Genomic DNA, 21,499 nt, shown 5'->3' on the forward strand with positions numbered 1-21,499 from the left:
CGAGCTCCTTGGCCATCGCTATATGAGCCGCCTGACAACTGTAATTAACCGTGACTCCCCTCAGAAGCATTGCACAAACTGCAGCGCTTCCCTTTCTACTAACGTGCAAGGCCAGAGGCGAGGCAGATACAACTGTAGAGAAGAGGAGAATGAGAGGAATGAGAAGAGGCAGCTGTCACACAAGAGGGGGGAGAGGTGACGTGAGAAGGCAAGGAAACCACAGCGGTTGCAGGGACACAGTATAAGCTACAAGGTACAGTACAGTGCGTTGTTGCTGTTTCTGAAAAAATAACCCCAAGAAAATATGTTATGCGGGCAACTTATGCAGGACATGCAGAAGTAGAGCCGCATCAAAAAAATCGCACCGCAGGGTCCAGGAGACACTATGGAAGCGGTCTACAGGCAAGTCAACACTTCTGTGCCCGCCGCGTCAGCTTCATGGCTATGGCATTGCTAGAGGTCGTGTATTTGATCCCAATAGCGGAAGCCGCACTTCGACGGGGGCAAAATAGAAAACGCACGTGCACTTAGATTTTGGGACACGTTAAAGGACATCACGGTGTCAAAATTAATCCAGGGCCCGCCCCTACGGCGTGCCTCATAATCCCATTGTGGTTTTGGCACGTAGCGCCCCACAATCCAATTCAACTTTAATACTTCTGCCACAATGCGATGTGCCATGTGAGGAAATGACAACGTTCAACCCTCTCAGAGGTTATCAAATATGGCGCACAGCAACGCCTCAAGCAAACACCTCTCCCTGTGTGTTCTGTGTGCTACACAAACAGCAGTGGTGGGGATAAGGTAAACGCTTAACATCAACTCACGACTCTCATGTTAGCCTAGACGTTGAAGAAATTAAACTTTAGCCGCTAACATCACCGCTATTATCGTCAATGAAAACATCGAGCCCGGAAAGCTTCACTTACATCGATTGCCACATTGCATGGGATCTGCATAATTTTCCTTCTATAAGACGGCGATATCTCTTTGATCTCCAGTGAGTCTTTTAGAGAAAGCAATGCATAGCGCTGATTTGTCCTTTCTGCACGTTCCTTGCCTGCACCCCATCGCCCCTCTGCTACTCAAAAAGCCTAGATTGTTATTTGATTTCTCTGCCGCAAATGTTGAGGCCTCTAAAAGCAAGATTCGATCACTATATGTTGCTTGTTTTCTGGGACCTATTAAATTTCGCGTTTTAAATCCACTCCGTGCTGCAAGGCATAGCAGTCTTTTTTTTTGTACCTAAGCCAAAGATGTGCAGTTGCTTTTAGTTATGTTGTTCAAGAAATAAAATCTGATTTTTATAGCGAACACTTAAGAAATGAGCAACAGAGTGCTACGTTTGAGGAAGGAAAAACAAAGTATGATATTTGAAGAGCACCACTCAAAAACCAAAACCGAAACAAAATCTTGAGTTGTGTGTTTCTGCCATCTGGTGGGAGACTGTGGCACTAAGTCCTATGTGACTTTAAAAAAAATATCATGGAGCACGGTATTTAACCGCTATCAGCACGACGCAGGACGACAGGGGCGTGCAATTAAAGTCAACCGCAGCTACCGATGATTCCGCAATGATCATCATCATCATCATCATCACCCTGGTTACGCCCACTGCAGGGCAAAGGCCTCTCCCATACTTCTCCAACAACCCCGGTCATGTACTAATTGTGGCCATGCCGTCCCTGCAAACTTCTTAATCTCATCCGCCCACCTAACTTTCTGCCGCCCCCTGCTACGCTCCCCTTCCCTTGGAATCCAGTCCGTAACCCTTAATGACCATCGGTTATCTTCCCTCCTCATTACATGTCCTGCCCATGCCCATTTCTTTGTCTTGATTTCAACTAAGATATCATTAACTCGCGTTTGTTCCCTCACGCAATCTGCTCTTTTCTTATCCCTTAACGTTACACCTATCATTCTTCTTTCCATAGCTCGTTGCGTCGTCCTCAATTTGAGTAGAACCCTTTTCGTAAGCCTCCAGGTTTCTACCCCGTAGGTGAGTACTGGTAAGACGCAGCTATTATACACTTTCCTCTTTCCGCAATGATACGCTTGGGTTTATCAAGACGCCATGTGAATTGGCACAACGGCGTTTCAAACATCGCTGTTCGGAACAATGTTATCCCATGTGCACAAACTCGAGATAGGCATCGATCGAAAGCCAAGTCTCCGGAATACATACGCTCTAGTGGCTTTTACGGTAGTAGCCGTAGTTTTATTAGAGCAACCGTGTTGTTCCTCAAATTATGCAGAAATTTTCATCGTTTCCATATGCTTCCATTGCTGAATGTTTAACCACTCCGGGAACGAAATTCTTGCTTTCCACAAAATATTCACATTTGTCTCGTGTGGCTTGTCTTCCGAAGCCTGTCTGTCACCTGCGTTTTGCAATAATCAACCTGGATTCTTAATTATTCGCGAAAAACCCACTCGCTCTATAGAAAACGCGCTAGCTTAGCACCGCTGCTGCTCGGGATGCTAGTTGGTACGTGTCCAGAAAAGCTGGAGATGCGCTTGCCGCCATCCGAGACGTACCCTGCAACCCTTACAAGAGAAGCGTACGAACCCGTGTAAAAAAAAAAAAATGAGTTGTCATCTCTCCAGGCTGATCTGGTAACGTAGTCGATGGCTGGGGAGTGTACGGTGACCAGTTAGCCTTCACTTACGGCATCTTCGTAATTCTTCATGGCTGTCGTTGAGAGAAACGCGTGAATATTCCGCTGCTTCGGTTTCACTGGCCACAGCACTGGCGAAAGGACAACAACAAACGAGCATTTCCTTGCTAGTTTTTTCGCTAGAACTAAGCCTTTCCAACGGCCGGCTGCAAATCGGTGAAGTCATACCGCCGGTGCTGACTGGCACTAGCAAAGGTGCACCAGAAGGCATTGACCCCTCCCCGCGCTACCGAACGCGGCTGCGTTCTTGTGGCAGGCGGGAGGGGAGGGGGAGGGGGAGGATGAAGGCAGTTAATTTTTCCAGCGTGGCGAAAAGGGAGGACGACGCGGCTTTGTTTCCTGTCAAATGAGGGCGAAAAAAATAGGCTTGTGAATAAACGCAGGTACCGTCATCCTTGAGTTGCTCATTTTCTTCATCAAAAAGAAGAAAAAAAGAAGAGGCCAAATTGGACACTTGCCCACGTCCACCCTGTTCGGTGCAGCAGCCCCCGATGCAGGTTTTACCTTTCATTCACGGCGCGTACCTTGGCTAGAAGGGAGTAGGGCAAAGCGAGGCATATGGCATGCCAGATTCAGTCATATCTGCCGCTGCTTTATATGCGGCAAGTATTTGTGGTTACCGCTGGCGCGCAGGCCGCTGCATATATGCTTGTTTGAGGGCGAAAAATATTAATTAAAGAGCGTCAACCCAAAGAGCGAACAGACGTTTCACTGTATCAGAGAGGTGGATTGAAGCCGTAGAGGTCGGTTCGATTACACACGCGGTTAACTACTTATTCGAATGATTGAGATGGTCTGAAAAGAGCGCATCGATAAAGTAACGTTAAAAAAGCTTCTGTACTGCATAGGCAGTCAACTATAGGGACAGTATCAGCTCAGAGTAGCCCGTAACGAGAGGGGACAAAAATGTCCATTTAACGATGGCTGCCGCTGACGATGCAGCGACATGGGCGACGATTTGATAAAGATGAAGTACGTGAGATCTATAAAGCGAAAAATTAATGCGGTAAAATAACGTGAAACAGCAAACAAACATTAGCGCGATGCTCCACACGTGCGGCACAAAAACTGCGTGCAAAGATTATGCATGCGCACAGGACAAAGGGCGGCATCATGAGAAATTTCAGCAGCACATGCGTAAGTCAGCGTTCGAATGTCCACAATAAATCACAACCAACTGTTATAGGTGAATATGTCCAGACATGCTTTCGCTGCCTCATAATGAAATATATGGTTTTTGTCCTTCTTAGTTTTCGTCGCAGTGCGACATTTCAGCTCGCGTTTCCGCGTTCAATACCTGCCAAACCACTTACAGCGGAGTAACTTAACTTCCTTACGGTACCGAGCAAAACGTGGCATTGCCTTTGGAATTAAATATGCATTGTTAGCCATTCTGTAAGAATGTACAGACTAACAAGCAAAGCAGGCCCATAAGGAACCCAATGATAGAAAGCACGTGGCTATTTCGTAACAGTCCACTTGCTTATAGTCGCATGCCTATTTCACATAAAGCGTGAGGAGCAACTAAAACACTTTTACGTCAACCTGGCATTGCAGAGAGGAACCGGAAGCTGGGGGCACGCGTATCCTCTTCAGTCGTACAGCTCCAGCGAATCAGGGTGGCCGAATCGGACAGTCGACTAGGCTGACTCTTGCTTTCTTCGCATAAAACCTTTTACTACCACTGTAGTTAAGTACTATGAACACACCCCGGGCTATAGAAATTTAGAAATATCGTGTACGAGACCTTTCGAGCGTTTCCACCGGAACATTTCAGAAGAAGAAATAAAGACGAATCGTCTTTCCTGTTCTGTCTTGTTCAAAAGTTTGTCAGAAGTAAACGAAGCCCCGGCAAAAGTGCTGATCACCCTTGTGAGGTCTGCAAATGGCCGTCTCTTTACTAGCACGAGCATGTGGAAGCGCACTCCCGAAGCACGCTTTCGATAGTAGTGCTTGTGGCTTGTTGGTTCTGATGCAAGCGCTCAATTATCACATCTAGTTGTCTAGTTTACAAGTGGCCCATCCTGGCACATTGTTTAGACATTTACCATATGTTAGGCGAGATTATCAGTAATACACACATTATTTAGATGCGTAATTGTTGCAAGAAACAAGGAATTGAAATATTGTCGTCGTTTCTTATTCGTTCACAATAATCTTGCAGTCAGCGAAGGCATTGATTGCTTTATGTTTTAGATAATTTAGCCGCATCCCTGAATCTGTACAGAAATATCCTATGCAAAATATACATTCAACTCAAATGAGCTAGCCATTTGTGGACGGAAACTAGCCCTTGCTTGCAGTGGGCTTTTTCTGGACAAGTCGTGCCGTTTACTATAGGCTAGCCTTAGCGAGCCCACATTTACCCCACCACTCCAGCTGTGGGTGACCAAATGGTCACCACGGGCCACCTGCTCAATCTGGCGACCTGGTTGCACGTTTGTCCATCCTGTCACGTCCTTTGTGAGCAAAAATGATGCCACCCTACTTGCTTCACTACTGGAGCCCCCTGATGCCGAGTGAGGGGAACACTTGCCCATCCGAGTCCGCACACGTGGCATAATTTGAGCGGGCGTCAGCGAGAAGCTTGGTAGCGTTCAGTGGCGCATACGCACAAGCAGATTTTCATCAGCGAGCGTGGGCCCAGTGCGCTAAGTGCTGAAGACGTGACCATACGAAATGACAAATTTCAAAAATATATTTATGAGTCCTGCCTCGACAAGTGCAACTCATTCTGTCGACATGTTGGTTCTGTACTTGGTCTTTTCTCTCTCTCTCTATCTTGTTATTTTTATTAAAGTTCAAGCATACGGCTTAAACTTTTCTCTTTATGGTAAGTGTATTTTTGCGCTTTGCAGAATGTCGTGTAGCACGCGCCTACTCACAAAATAGCGAATACTGATTACGCTTGCACTTGTGTGAAGGTTGTCCTTTGTCAATTGAGGGCATTCAACCCTTCGAGTATCACGATAACCTAAGACTCTCTGTTCCGGACGGGCGCGTCTCAGGGCGTCCTGGCATAGCAGTCAGCGCCTGCTCCCATGTACGCAGGCCACCTCTGGTGCCGGAAAGGCAGCGGGCCGGCGCATCGGTCACAGACGCACTGCAGGCGCACGCGGTACACGGTCATCTGGCCCATGCGCCGGTCGAACGGGTCGTAGGCCAGCTGGTTGTCCTCGTCACCCTGGCCACACTCGGCCACGGCCAGCTGCTCGAAGGCGTCGTGGTCGAGCCCGTAAAGCGGGCTGTCCGCTTGAAAGCGGGCCGCCTCGTGCGCCCGCATCCGCTCCAGGCAGCGCCGCTCCTCCGCCGACATGGCGCGCACGCGCGTCGGCCAAAACCAGAAGGTGGCGAATACCAGGTCGACGCTGCGCGGCCCCGATCCCGGCAGCAGGGTTCCTGCGCAGTGGAGCGCTCAACACTTGCGCCGCATCGAGAGATATCGGCGCCGTACCGGTCGAGATGGTGCGCTGCACCCCGCCCGCGTCGTGCGGCCCCACGTGGCGACGGGTGCGCCGGTACTCCGAGTGCTGCTCCAGGAAGCGGGCTCCGATGGCCGTGAAGTTTGGCAGGCCGCCGTACTCGAGGGGCCGCTTGCCGTCTGCGAGGGTGCTCAGTAAGTGGAGCTGCCTGACAGGCTGCCCGGCCGTGCTCACCGGAGTCGTAGACGAGCGCACCAGGGGGCCCGGCGTCGGACCACAGGGCATACAGCCGTGTGTAGAGGCGCGATCCGAAGCGCAGCCGGCAGAAGTCGGCGCGACTGCGCAGGTACACGCTGGTGCCAGCGGCCAGCGCGAACTCTCGGTCATCGTGGTCGGCGGCCGGGCCGCGGTGGCAGTCCGAGAGCCAATAGAGGAACAGGTCGCGGCCCATGCCGGGCATGCTGACGGCCAGCGGCGACGCCTGTGCTCCAAGCGCCGAGCGCACGGGGCGCGGAAGCAGGGGCCGACCTGTGCGGCCGTCCAGCACGGTCGTCTGGCTGGCCACGTACAGCGGGAAACCCGGCCCCGTCTGGTAGCTGACCATGACGTCGGGCGTCCCGTCGCCGTCAAAGAAACCCACGGCCGGTGTGCTGTACGACTCGGACTGGGCAAAGCGGCGTGACCAGAGCCGCGTAAAGCTCAGGCCGTCCAGCGCGAACGCGGTCGAGTTGAAGGCGGCCATGACGAGGTCCGCCACGCCGTCGTCGTTAATGTCGACCAGCGCCGGCGGGGTCATGATACCCTTGCTAGGGTCCGTGTAGATTGCACGTGCCGCGTGGGCACGGCCGGCGAGCAGCTCGCGCAACGGCAGGCTCCACAGCGAGCCCCCGTGCGTCTCGCCGCCTGTGCCGAACAGCACCAGCTCGGTACCGTCCGGGTAGAGCATCAACTGCGGCGAGTAGTACGTCTCTCGGCCATCTGGCACCATTGCCCAGCTGAGCAGCCTGCCCGAGCGCCCACTGACGACGAGCAGGCGGCCCGCCAGCCGGTCCGAAGGCGCGCCCGGCTCGCGCAGCGGGTCTCCTCCGTGGGCGACCAACAGGTCGGGCGTGCCGTCGGCGTCTACGTCGCGCATGTGCTGCGCCGTGTACATGTTGGAACGCTCGACCACGGCCTCGTCCGCTCCCGACAGCGCCCAGAGCACACCGCCCGTGCGTCCGCTTACCGCGTAGAGACCCTGCGCAGGAACAGCGCTGCCGCCAACGCGCTTCGAGGCCGGGCCGCGCGCCGTACCGCCATGCGACCTCCGGCGACGCAGTCCGACACGCCGTCCGCGTCCAGGTCCAGCCGGCAACTGAGCGCGAACAACTCGTGGGCCACGTAGAGGCGCCACAGCTCGTGGCCCGAGCGGCCGTCGAGCGCCGCCAGGCCTCCGCCGCAGCCCCGGCCGCCGGCCGCCGGCAGGTAGACGTCGCACGCCACCCGCGGGTACCGGTACGCATCCAGGCCTGCGCGCGTTGTGTGTCACCGCGGGCGCGTGGCGAGCTCGGCGCACTGACCGGTTCCGAAGCCGAAGACCACGTCGAGCGTGCCGTCCCCGTTGACGTCCAAGTGGCGGAAGGCCGACTCCGTGGTCAGCATTGGCATCGTGTTGTGCCACACGTCGTGCACGCGCAGCTGCCGGCAGCCGTCGGAGCGCGCTGCCCGCCGGCGTTGCCGGTGGTGGCGCAGCACCAGCGCCACGGCACCTGCGAGTGCCAGCTTTCGTTGTGGGAAGGCGTCGGTGAAAACAAGTGTCGACACCAAAACCTCCTTGCTCGACTCTGTCCACTCAGGGATAGAGCCAGCTATGACGTCACAAATTATGGAAACGTATGGACCATTTCCAGCGCCGCCGCATGGGCTCCGACATCTTTGAGCCGGTGGCCGTACGGCTATTGAGCACCTTATGCTTTTGCCGTCAAGGTCGTGGACCACATGCATGCTGAGCAAACGCTAAATAAACTGTTTTTGCTTTCTAGATGAATTATTATCCGCAAGTGATGCAACGCTTTCAACAGAAAGCGCAAGCGAAATGTTAGTGCTAGTCATTCGATAAACTTGGCCTTATTTTATCCTGACGATCCTGAAGCGAATACCTGAATACCCTGAAGCGAATACGCCAAGTCGGTGCGTCCTCTGATGACGAGGCACTCGATTTCACGTAATTATTTTGCTTCTCTCGTAAAAACAGATAGCTCTTAACACCTCCATACTGGGTAATCCACTGTAACAGTGGTCATGTGCGAGTAATATGTCGATAAGATTGTTTTCAATGTCATTCAAAATGGGATTGTTTTCAATGTCATTCAAAATGGATCCTTGCAGTTCTCAGTGCCTCTCGGAACGAATGGTTCTTCTGAACATGACTGACAGTCCCTCAAGATGCACAAGCAGTGATAAGAGCCTCAGCTATGCACTGCTAACTTACCTGCGCTATTGTTACGTTAGCTTATCGGTCACCGATTCAACCATTAAGCTAAAAAATGCAAGCAATTATCATCTCGCGTCCAAAGTGCCTTGTTTTGCGCTTTATGAAATCGTGATTGATTAAGGATATTTCGTTGCTTTACGAGCTCGAAACAAAACTTGGAGTGAAATACATTTTCAAGTCCCGTTCTTTCCACAACATAGGAAATTATGTTTGCGCGAGAGACGTTCTCGGTTTGTCATCATGACTGCATGCACAGTTTATTGCGTACGTACGAGCCTAGACTGCTCGTTTCCTCCTGCTAATCAAATGTCTATTACCGGACGTGATGTCTCCGTTAAGAGGGACGTCCTCAAGAAAAAAATAGTTCGGCTTTAAGTCTTCGCGCTGAATCATCGCTTTTCTGCGAGAGATGGGTTTTCCACGCCAGAGGGGTGTGAGATAGTTTGGCTTCGGCGTCCATTCAAAGAAGGGGGTAATATAGTCATGATACTTTTATTGCCCACAAAAGTGGGTGAAGTGCAGTTAACTAACATCAGCATTGCCCATTCACTAAATGCAAGCGGAGTGCCGGGCAGCTGAGTTCGACGAAACAGTCTCGACAAAAATTAAGAGAATGGGTGGAAAGATGGACACAAATTTAGCTATGAAATATTACGCTGTGTTATGACTTTGCACATCACCGCGTTAGTCACGAGCGATGTCTAGAAGCCTACCCACTTCAATGTGGCACACTAGCGACGGTTAGCGCGGTAACCTTTTTTTCGAATCGGCACTCGGACTTTCAGCATGATGTTACGCTTCAAAACCCATATTCGTAGGCCTCCTACTTTAGGGTGGGTGTGTGGCCTTATCGCACGTGAACGCTTCCCCTAAAGTAAGCCAAGCGGGTCCTGCGTCTGAATTTGTTTCCGTCTCGTTTGGAGTTTGCGCTTTCCTTAATTGCAATAAATAATGAACCAACCAGCCTAGCAACTCATTTTTGTCAAGCTTGAGCTTCGGTTGCGACAACGGCTCATTGACAGAGAAAACCGCATTTCAAGACCGGCGTTTACGAAAGGCAATTTATGTTCACTCTAGCCTACAAGCGTTGCTCCTGTCTAACCAAATGGGACGCTTCCTAATGGCGACCGGCCGTCGACACCGTGCAGGACGTCTCGAGAAGCCACATTCGGCACAACCGCTTTACCGAGCGCGGCGCAGGCCAGCAGGAGCCACAGGGCGGCACCGCAGCGCCGTCGCCGCACAGTCGGTCCCCGCACGCACACCTTGCGTGGAGCCATCAGCGGACGGCTCGGTTCTTCGTCCGACATGGCCGGTCGGCGGGCAGACTGGCTGGCGTTCACGGAGTCATGCGTCGAACGATGTCAGTGTATCCTCAGTGGGATGGCAGATCCCGCCAGCGCGCACCTACACTTCCAGACAGTCAAGTCGATCGCGACGAGAACACACAGAACGGTCGCAGTCAATGGTCTCCGGATTTCACAGACGCGCTCCAATACGAGCGGCGGACATCGGAAGGAAGGCACCCGCAAAGCTGGCTGCAACCGCGCGCCCAACAGCTACGCCGCGCCAGCAGCGCGAAAGCGAGGCTCGGCCACCGCGGCCGCCGTGCCGCGTCGTATGGCGACATTCGCGTTCTGGTCCTGCGCTGCGCTGTCGGCCGGCGGCTCTCTCCAAACGGCGCTCTCCGCCAGGTGGCGTTCACTCGCGGTCGATACAGTGGGCGCCGGCCACGGAGGAAGGAAACTAAGGAGAGGCCCTACCCCCTCCGCGCGCTAGGAGAAAAGTGTGGCGGAAATGACGTAGTAGGTTCTCATTTTTTTGCTGCTTTTTCATTTTTTTTGCTGTATGGCCACGCCTTTTGGGCCACAATGGCGGCGTTGTTTGAGCGCTCACACGTGTTGCTCTGGTAGGTTTCGTGCCGTGGCAAAGGTGCTGTGTGGGCGGGTTTGCGTTAGTCACCGTGTCTTGTTGCGCTGTGTTACCTGCACCGTCCTCTGCCGGATGTTGCGCGAGCGCGAGCGCTCCGCGCGCCAAACCACGCGCAGCGCGGCGTGGTTTCGCGAAAGATGTTAACAAGAGAGGAGGGTGGCACAAAAGGCGGAGCATCGCCATGAGCAACGCCAACTTCCGGCTTCACTTTTGCTTCACAAAGAGTGACGTCAGGGCCTCTCCTTAGTTTCCTTCCTCCGTGGCGCCGGCTGAATCTGTCACGTGACGTGCGCAAGGTGGCAGCAAGCTAGCTTGCTCCTGGGTGATCCATACTTATTTTTTTTTTCGTTATTCATTTATGTGTTCACATCATTTCATCGCCCGGAGGAGATTAGTTATAGGGGCGGCGTACAAAATATAAAAGAAGCAGATACAAGGTGTGCACAAACATACATCCTCAAAAAAGTAACACTCCGGCTAAATATTGTAAAACAGAAAATATTAAGCGCTCTGAATGCACTAGACACGAAAGTTACACATCGCACACAAATAAAATATTTTAATGTCCTCAGGTAACGAAAGTAGCAATACAAGCGCTGCGACAAAAAAATGAAGCGTGAGCTTTAGAGCATTCACAGGCGCAAATGGCGCAAGAATAATGGGGGTAACGAATGGGCACCAACAGTAACAATGACGTTTAGTAAACAGTTCTCTGCTTCAATAGTGACAGGGAAGAACGAAGAATGGAAAGTGTTTTTGTGCGGTAGGAGCGTTCGTGTTTTCCGTTTGTTATCCCTTCTCCTATATATGTATGACGGGGACTTGATGTATAAGTACCGAGCTATGCCAGTAAAATTATTTATGGTGAAGTTAAAGCGAGTCCCATTTAAGGGCTTTTTTATATAGCTGTGACACTGGCATCGGCGTGGTAAGCGGTCGTGGCAAAAGGGACAGATTTATCTTGAAGTTACAGCGTCGGTCTCAGACCACACAACTATAGTCGTAGATAGGGCGAATTCTCAAGTCGTATAAAGTTTCCATCAGATGACGGGACTGTTTGCAAGTTTTTTTCCTGAAGTGCTCGGCCGTCATTCATCAGGATATATTCAATATATTTGTTCTGTAATACGTCTGAAGAAAAACAACTACTCCTAGGTATTTTTCGTTATCGGCTGACAGAACTAGTACGGGGGACAAGCAGTACTCTGTAATAAGAGTGCCATGTTGCGGATAATTATTAAACCACCGTTTTGCCATGTGTTTTCGTGCGTGTTACGGGATTCGTAGTTTCTTTCTCTGGCGTCCTCGGCGAGCTAAACAAGACATCTTGTTTACATCTGGGGAAAATTAGGGGCATGGTATGGCCAATGTGTAGGCAACGTTCTAAACGGGAGGGTTAAATGCGCATTTTCTAGTACAGTACGCATGCAAGTGGTCCATGGTGTTATTAGTCTGTTTTACTAGGGGTGTAACACTTTGACGGCTGCGCTGGCGTAATTGCGACTACAATAGAGGTCAAAATTTGCGAACATAAGGGGAACAATGCGCCAAGTTTATGTGCGATGGTAAATGCGTGTTGATAAAATACAGCGTTACAGAAGTGTAAGCAAGTGTTAGAAAGTATGAGACTGCTGCTAATAGCTAGGCTTCCTAATTTCCCAAGAGAACTCAACTCTGCGTTTCAGATATTTTACGCTTTGAAGGAATAGGCAGCATTTCAAGTGCAATGTCTCGCATAGTTTGAACGTTTCTGGCTGATTTAGAAGCACTACGAATAATTATTGAACTTCCAGCTTCTTTCTTTTTACTTTTACATGCGTTATATATTAGTTTTGCCTGGTGTCCTGACTGAACTATAAAAGGCACCTTCGTTATGTGTGCTGACTGTAAGAATAAAGTAAATGGTGATGTGGAGGTCAAGTTCAAAATAGATGAGGAATTGGGGTTTTTGGCAATCAATTACGTATGCAAGCACTCCAGAGTGTTTGGGCGTGCTTGCCGAGCGGGTAAGAACTTAACCTACTGCCCTGCACTCTTAGGCAAAGTTACACCCTTCGGGGTTTAACTGTGCCACACAACAATAATCATAATCTGCCTTGCTTGCGTTTCCTTGCTTGAAAACGCCGCGCTCGCTACTTTCCTGTCGGGAATGCTATGTCATGCTGATAACGCGCATGCCGTTCGTTACTGGAAAGTACCGGGTTCGCCGCGTTAAAAAAAGGAAATGCGGACAAGACAGATGACGATTATCGTTGTGTGGCAAAATGGTGTAATGTTGGTTAAGAGTGTGGCAGAACTATAAAAGACGCCAAGGGCCAAATTTAGTGAAAATTGGTGGTATTCTACACTCTAAAAACTATGGAGGGTATCGCAGGAGTGAAGCGGCCGATTTACTCTTCAAAGCGTTGTTTTACTCTCGCAAAATGTCGAGTGGAGTGAAATGCGTTGTTTACTCCGTGATCAAGGAGAGAGTGAAATGTGCTTTTCACTCTGCCCTTCTAAGAGAGAGTAGAATGCCCGTTCTACTCTTGCAGCAATAGAGAACAAAACGTAGCGTAATATTCTGCTTCAACTGTAGGAAGCTGGCCCCATACATGGCAATGTATCAGTCACGCACGCTGAGCAAAGAGCACACCGTTCTGCTTCTAAGAGAACAGACATCCATAGTCCAAAGGAACGCGGAGCGAGCGCTTTACTTTTTCACTCGGAGTTGCTCCACCGCGCGCGCGGTCAATATCGCGGAAGAGCAGGACACCGGAGAAAGATGATCTCCGGTGTCCAGGTGTCCAGGATCTCCGGTGTCCAAACCGTCCAGCGAGCAGCAACCGGAGGCCACAGGCCCCGCACACACTAAAGTTCAAGAAATGTCCACAGATGGCGAAAAAATCGACCGCGCGCCGGTGCTAATGAAACAAGCATAGTAGAAGCACTCAAAGATGCCCGAGTTAGTTTCAATATCTCCCGCTAGGGGCGCCGTAATAAGAGCAAACTTTTTCTTACAAACTTTATCCTACAATTACCGAAGCTTATTTATTACATAAAATAGGCAATAGAATTATCATTGCTAATTAGATACAGTAGTTTTGATTAGTAAGTTTACTGTTTTTCGTCATTATAAACGCAAAAAGCGTTCAGCATCATCGATGTTCCACGTGACCTCTGGCCTGCATTTAAAATTTTTACCGGTACTTTCGAGTGCATGGCGGCACGGATTCATTCGTTCGTACACTTAGACTGGTTGCTCCTTTGTTGCTAGAACTAGTTCATTCGTTCGTACACTTAGACTGGTTGCTTCTTTATTGCTAGAACTAGTTTATTGCGCTTCGATGTCTCCCGTTATTTAACTTGTGGTGAAGTGATGTGTTCGCAAGCGGACATGTAAGCCCGAAAGCTACGTTTCTGTCGTGAGGCATGCATCTGCATCGAAACGGGAACCGTATTCTGCGACTGAGGACAGCAGTACCGGTGAGTCGTTTAATATCGCTGCCTGAATCCTTATGTAATATTGATCTCGTTAACTTATAGGCGGAGACAAGTTAACGGACTAGATGCTCCATTACATATGGGCAGTCAGGACCCTTCGTTGCTGTCTCCGAAATAAACTTTTAGTGGCGAATTCAAGAAAGAGAAAGCGATATCGGCCTATGTTCACATTTTCACATTTTTTATCTCGTTGTAGCCGCAGCCATGGGTGACAGAGTAGCCTTATCAATGTATCTTTTTCGAGTCCCTCTGCAAGGTCTTTCGTTCGCAGAGCCGAATAACCCTTTGATAAACTGAAGCTAAAGTACTGAATTTAATGTATCAAACAGTTTCACGCATGATAATTCACCCATATTTCGTACCTGTTGGTTCCAAATCTTCTTGCTGTGCAGTTCGGTTTACCTGAGAACATTTATTTTTGTAGTAGTAAAGCGGTGCATCGCGTTGATGCAGAAAAAGAATGCATCATTTCTAATAGCTTCATTCTTTCATGCATTTGCTTGTGAAACTAGCAGTGTGATCTCTCCTAGTGCATAAATGAGCGCACAAATGTTCTCATTTGTGATCTTAATAGTGCTACGGAGCAATATGTGCGATCATGAAAAGGCGAGCAGTGCGAAGACGACGACGACGATGAGAAGCTAGCGCGGGCTGTTGCCTCGTGGCCAAGCGCAGCGTATTTTCTTGTAAATATACTTGTACATAGCTTTTCGTCTGCGTCTTCCTACGTAACAATAGTACTTAAGCTATTGACATGCATTGTATTTAGGCAGAAATCAATTTTATGGAGAGTAGCAATATTTATTAACCATGCTGCTAAGCACCCTAAAACAAACAGTGTGCATTTTCATGTGTTCTGTAGTCACAAACCATTACAATGTATATGTCACACCTTTTCGCATTTCTTATTGCAAAATTGTGCTTATTCATTTTCTGATGCAGCCAAAATTTCTGTTCCAGACATGCAGTAATGAGGACGGCACCAATATAAAGCAACAAACTTCATGCACTAAAGAGAAGTTACTGCCTGCTACAACAAGGTCATTGTGTGGACTTTGGCTGCTACTAGAAGGTAAACAACACCTGGCTCAGAAATAAATATGATTGATATATGCTGTATTGGCTTGCTAGTCTTGAGATACATGTAATTTGTTTGTAGCAGGCGATATGAACATTTGTTCCTATCTACAGTTCACCATAATTGGTTCGAAAATAAGGGAAAACGCTACATGACTTTGGATAATCTGCTGTATCTCATGTGTCACTGTTCTGCCCCAACAGAGTCTGTGCCAAGCACATCTTGGTCATCACGGGAGCCCCCATCTACGCCAACAGGAAGGGGATGATGCCGAATTCACAAGGCTTTACACAACAAACAAAGAAGTCGTACCAAGAGTATTTGGATGAGATATCAAGTCTACAGACGACTGTGTCAAGAGTGAAAAGAGCCTCTGCCTTCATTGCACCAGCACGGATATTGGCCGAGTCCTCCAGGTGCCTCAACAACAAAAATTCTGTCTTCAGGTGTACCTGCAACTTCTGGACAAGCACAGACGACGCTGGCCAAAAGAGTTTCGTCAGCTTGCCCTTCCTTAATGAGCTTCCTGACCTTGTGAAATACCATTTGTGCCAAGTATGTTTTTTTAATGAGTGTTTTTCATTCCACATTCTTGTTAAAGACCATTCCTCTTCCTTATCCAAACATTAATGGTCAACCAATTCTTTGCTCATACTTAATACCAGTCACTGTCTAGTAGCATAACATATGTGTAGCAGTATTTTCTAGTACACGTTGCCATGTGCAATTCCTCTCCTGAAATAGCTGATGCGGCATTGGCATGTGTCTTGCGTTAGCATTTGCACTGTGTGTATGTAGCATTAAACTTTTCTTAATGTTTTTGTTTAATGTTTACGAGAAAGCATTTAATTCTGTCGAAACCTCAGTGGTCATGGAGGCATTACGGAATCAGGGAGTAGACGAGCCATATGTAAAAATACTGAAAAATATCCATAGCGGCTCCACAGCCACCGTAGTCCTCCATAAAGAAAGCAACAAATTCCCAATAAAGAAAGGCGTCAGGCAGGGAGATACGATCTCTCCAATGCTATTCACAGCGTGTTTACAGGAGGTATTCAGAGACCTGGATTGGGAAGAAATGGGGATAAAAGTTAATGGAGAATACCTTAGTAACTTGCGATTCGCTGATGATATTGCCTTGCTTAGTAACTCAGGGGACCAACTGCAATGCATGCTCACTGACCTGGAGAGGCAAAGCAGAAGAGTGGGTCTAAAAATTAATCTGCAGAAAACTAAAGTAATGTTTAACAGTCTCGGAAGAGAACAGCAGTTTACAATAGGCAGCGAGGCACTGGAAGTAGTAAGGGAATACATCTACTTAGGGCAGGTAGTGACTGCGGATCCGGATCATGAGACAGAAATAATCAGAAGAATAAGAATGGGCTGGGGTGCGTTTGGCAGGCATTCTCAGATCATGAATAGCAGGTTGCCATTATCCCTCAAGAGAAAAGTGTATAATAGCTGTGTCTTACCAGTACTCACCTACGGGGCAGAAACCTGGAGGCTTACGAAAAGGGTTCTACTCCAATTGAGGACGACGCAACGAGCTATGGAAAGAAGAATGATAGGTGTAACGTTAAGGGATAAGAAAAGAGCAGATTGGGTGAGGGAACAAACGCGAGTTAATGATATCTTAGTTGAAATCAAGAAAAAGAAATGGGCATGGGCAGGACATGTAATGAGGAGGGAAGATAACCGATGGTCATTAAGGGTTACGGACTGGATTCCAAGGGAAGGGGAGCGTAGCAGGAGACGGCAGAAAGTTAGGTGGGCGGATGAGATTAAGAAGTTTGCAGGGACGGCATGGCCACAATTAGTACATGACCGAGGTTGTTGGAGAAATATGGGAGAGGCCTTTGCACTGCAGTGGGCGTAACCAGGCTGATGGTGATGATGATGAATGTTTTTGGCTTTCAGTGCTTGCAAGGTAGAGTGCCTTCTTTCTTGAATGCAAGCATTCTCATTCCCATATTTAATTCCTAGTCTTGTTCAGAATTGCTATTCTTGCTCGACAGCCTGTGATTTTGCGCAAGCTACATTGAACTGATCTATTGCGGAGTCTTGTTTTGCTGCTGTACGACTTGGTAATCGTCACCATGTTACGTTTCTCGTATGTGGGAGCCTGGTCAGTTGAATTGGGAAACAGTCTCTCGAGGCAAGCACCTGCTCCTGCCAGTCCGCACAGCGACATAGACTCCGAATTTACACACACCGTGATTGGTGCTCCCCATTCCGTCCTTTCCTGCTGCTGCCATGTGGAAATTTTGCTTGTGGTCTTCCTCGGCCATGATTTGGCGTCAACGGAGACTATCATACGTGATTACATGGTCCGAAGTGTATGAAGTTGATATCCACATGGGTGGAAAGGCCTGCAAAAGTGGCTGCAGAATGGGACTGCCCACAAAACCAACCATGCCCATGTTAAGAGATTGTGGGGCACCAAGTGTGAGTTACACATTAGCGGCACGTGAAAAAAAAAGAGATGTGCAGGTTAGAAACGAGGTAACGCTGAAATGCTGGGTACTTCATGTCGCTATGTTGGCTGCGGCCGCAGATGCTTTCGTTACCCGATTGCTTTTCAATGCAAGTTGCTCATCTTCAGTGGCGTCTGTCAGTATAAACAGGTAGGACGAACTCTTCAGTGTGCTTGCGCTGTTGGTTGTTGCTTGTTACCAGACCACCATGTGCTACGAAGGCAAGCACTATGCCTGCAGTCAGACGGTTGAATGTGCCGTAAGCGGCCTGTGTGCGCATATGCTCACTGCTGTCATTTGGATAATAACCAATGTATAGTGCATAGTGCCACTGCGTTGTTAGAGGTATGATGATGTGATTTGATTGCATAGCCTTATTTCAATACTGTACCACTTGGTCATGGTTGCATTGTTACATTTCTCGGATGTGGCGGCCTGGTCAGTTGCATTGGGCAACAGCCCCTCAATGTAAGCATCTGCTCCTGCAGTCCGCACAGCGACATATACTCCCTGTTCACACGCACCGTGACTGATGCTCCCCGTTTCGTCCTTTCTTGCTGCAGCCGTGTGCAAATTTTGTTTGTGGCCTTCCTTGGCCATGATTTGGCGTCAACGGGGGCTATCAAACGTGATTACATGGTCCGAAGTGTATGAGGTTGATATCGGCATGGGTGGAAAGGCCTGCAAAATGGCGATTCCCACAAAACAGACCATGCCCATATTCAGAATGTGAGACACCAAGTGCGAGTTACACATTAGCGGTACGCGAAAGAACAAAAAGAAACGTGCAGGTCGGAAAGCAGGTAACGCTAAAATGCCGGGTAGTCCATATGTCGCTCTGTTGGCTGCGACAGCAGATTCCTGCGTCACCTGATTGCTTCCCAATGCAAGTTACAGTGACTGTCGATGCAAACAAGTGGCGCACTGTCCAATTTGCTTGCTCTGCTGATTGTCGCTCGTTACCAGACCACCATGTGCGACGACTTAAGTGAGCTTCTCAGCGTATCTCGAGATCCAAATTTTGTTTCTGCTCTTGTACGAGAAGGTGCACTGCTTTTCTTCTGCCAATAAAGTTGCACGTCCTGTTCACTCACTTGTGGGTTGTTTGTATGGGCGTCAGTAGAGGATCTTTGGTCTCCTGGCAATTAGAGCGCACCAGCTACGCAGCAGCCTAGGCAAGGAGGAGGCATGCCGCATAAGCAGCAGGGCGAGGACCACGCGTACCAGCGCACGCGACCGGCAGTAAGCGGCCATATTGGATTTTGATCTAAAAAAAACAACCGCTTCCGATTCCTGATTGAGCAACGCCATCCGACGTCCACCCCGCTAACTTCCATGCGCTGCCGCTGCTTATTTTCGCACCACTGCGGAAGGAACAGTTTCCCTTCTCTAAATTTGGTTCTTTATTTTATGGAGGCCATCCAAAAGGAGATCGTGTGTCAGCCATCTCGCGTCGGCGCGAAAACACGACAGTCGTTCGTCATTCGTTGGTTATAACTACAGATGCTCCACGGTAAGTGAATTAGGTGAACATTCTGCGTATATGACATGCTATCGCCAGGTAGTCGTCGCGGCGCTTAGCCGACGCAATTGACAACGGACTAGACAAGCGCGCCATGTCTCGATGTCAATCGAAAAAGCCAGTCATCGCGATAACTGCATCTGATTCTATCACTTGCCACTATCCGTAAGAGCTTTGAAAATCGCAAACGCTGCCAGAACCATGGTATGTTCAATAAGACGTGAGGCGAGAGGACGCTTAAAATGGTTTGTTCACCAGTCCATGACTCCAAACCTATGCGGAGCGTGCTTAGCGTACGTTTTGTGTATTTGAATTTATTCAGTTTGGCAGTCTACTGTGCACGCAACGCTGATGAAATAAGCAGTCACATAACAGTAGGCGTCATTTTGCTGGCGGCATGCTTTCGTTACAAATAAGCCACGCGCTTAACGGTGTCTCGCCCATGGGTAATCTGCAACAACTGAAGTTACGTGCAGCACCAGTGCTAGTTAGAAACTTTGCCGCAGGAATTCAGCGGCATGCTGCAAGAGGTCAGTTGGGCGCGTTATCTTGAACTTACTGAAAACGCATGAGGAATTGATGTTTTATGCTGAATAAAGCATAAACCCCATATAAGCGATCTTGTGCGTGACAGCTACAAGCGATGCGATGAAGATGGCTGTCGCGTTCGCTCGTCGCCTACAAGTCGTACTCCGTGCGAGCGACGATCTTGAGCGACGCCTCCCCGGTGTTGCCGGTATGAGGGCTGTAAATACTCGTCGAAACTAGCGTGACGCGGGCTTTAGTAATTTAAGTTGATGTATTTTACTGTAAAAACTAGCATACAATATTTCCGAAGGTCTTGGGGTAGGCTCTTATCCTTGCACGTATAAAAATTCAATCGTTTGCTCGTTCCGCGCGACCATCGGTTCTATTTCCGCGATCTACATATATCCAGTTCCGGCTTCGCGCTATTGGCTAGTCGCTCATAGCACTTCCGGGAGACGAGCGACGATTTCTAGATTTCCAGAACCGAGCGATCTGTTCAAGCTACGACCCGTTTTGTCGCTCGAAGCCGTCGCTCCTCGCCGTCGCGTACTAAATCGCTCTCATGGTTTGAGCCCTGAAAAAAGACTGAACTGTTTTTGCTCATGTATTGAAATGGTGTGATTACATGTCTGATTTTATGTCTCCTATTGTGGTTTTCGAGCCCGGTGCGAATCTGAAAGGGTGCTTATGTCACGGAAATCGGTGAATTGTCAAGCAGCGAGTTATGCATCGGCATCGAATAAAACGGCTGTTTTGTGGAATTACCATTGCAGGGGCGCTTTGCATGCGCTTGATGTTTTGGGATTGCCTGTGCATTTGCTAATATGAGTTGGCGTTTCAGAGTTATGTCATATGAACAGCTAAATCACCCTTCATCTGATGGTTACAAGCGTTATGTGTGCATTTTGCTACTGCATGGCAGATCACACTGTGTTTATCGCTTTAATATTTTTAGCAGAGAAATAAAGTGTAAAAGTGTAAAAATAAAACGTTGCTTTAATTCCGCGTTACCAGTCGTCTCTCGTATACAATACAAAGAGTTGGTATAACAAACTAATAACTGCGGTCTAACTGCCACTTTTACATGCCTTCAAGAATGCAACATGCTAGATTTCAAACTGCAGCCGCAGTAGAGTCGGTCAAAAATAAACTCCATTGCGCACCTCATAAATTAAAATGAGTTCATGTCTTTTAGTACGCTTTGATGCAGGGGCAGTGAACTTTCTTGTTATTGTTGAAATGTGAGTAAGCTCTCCATAACAAGCCTTGTCGCCCTTTCTTATAGGCACATCCAGTCATATCCATTGAACTGGAGCATCATATTTTCATCCCCACTGAGCATCATGTTTGCAGATATGACCCTCAAATTGTGGCTTGAACAATGGCACAACCACTCCTCCGGAAAGGGGGAACCAAAAGGAGGGAAGGCAGCTGGGGAAGATCAGGTTACAGCAGATTTGTTGATGGATGGCGGGCAGATTGTTCTAGAGAAACTGGCCACCCTGTATACGCAATGCCTCATGACCTCGAGCGTACCGGAATCTTGGAAGAACGCTAACATAATCCTAGTCCATAAGATAGAGGACGCCAAAGACTTGAAAACTTATAGACCAATCAGCTTACTGTCAGTTGCCTACAAACTATTTACTAAGGTAATCGCAAATAGACTGAGGAACACCTTAGACTTCTGTCAAGCAAAGCAACAGGCAGGATTCCGTAAAGGCTACTCAACAATAGACCATATTCACACTATCAATCAGGTGATAGAGAAATGTGCGGCATATAACCAACCGTTATATATAGCTTTCATTGATTACGAGAAAGCGTTTGATTCTGTCGAAACCTCAGCAGTCATGGAGGCATTACATTATCAGGGTGTACTGAATATACTGAAAGATATCTATAGCGG

The 21,499-nt window shown here is 48.8% G+C and overlaps 1 protein-coding gene across 2 annotated transcripts; it reads right to left on the reverse strand.

Moving 5' to 3' along the window:
* Positions 1 to 5,358: 5,358 nt before the first annotated feature.
* Positions 5,359 to 10,231, reverse strand: LOC135904927 (protein FAM234B). Of its 2 annotated transcripts, XM_065435930.2 has the most exons (6): positions 9,760 to 10,231; positions 7,660 to 7,848; positions 7,394 to 7,608; positions 6,335 to 7,337; positions 6,133 to 6,279; positions 5,359 to 6,077 (listed from the first exon to the last, which is right to left on the reverse strand). In XM_065435930.2, the coding sequence occupies exons 1-6, from the start codon at positions 9,881 to 9,883 to the stop codon at positions 5,683 to 5,685; spliced, it is 2,073 nt and encodes a 690-aa protein (XP_065292002.2). In that variant the 5' UTR covers positions 9,884 to 10,231; the 3' UTR covers positions 5,359 to 5,682. The 2 variants fall into 2 exon arrangements, with proteins under 2 accessions (XP_065292002.2, XP_070392934.1); XM_070536833.1 differs by lacking the exon at positions 9,760 to 10,231 and having other exon boundaries at positions 7,660 to 8,088.
* Positions 10,232 to 21,499: the final 11,268 nt, after the last annotated feature.

This window comes from Dermacentor albipictus, chromosome 4 (assembly GCF_038994185.2).
Source record: "Dermacentor albipictus isolate Rhodes 1998 colony chromosome 4, USDA_Dalb.pri_finalv2, whole genome shotgun sequence".
Classification (NCBI taxonomy): domain Eukaryota; kingdom Metazoa; phylum Arthropoda; class Arachnida; order Ixodida; family Ixodidae; genus Dermacentor; species Dermacentor albipictus.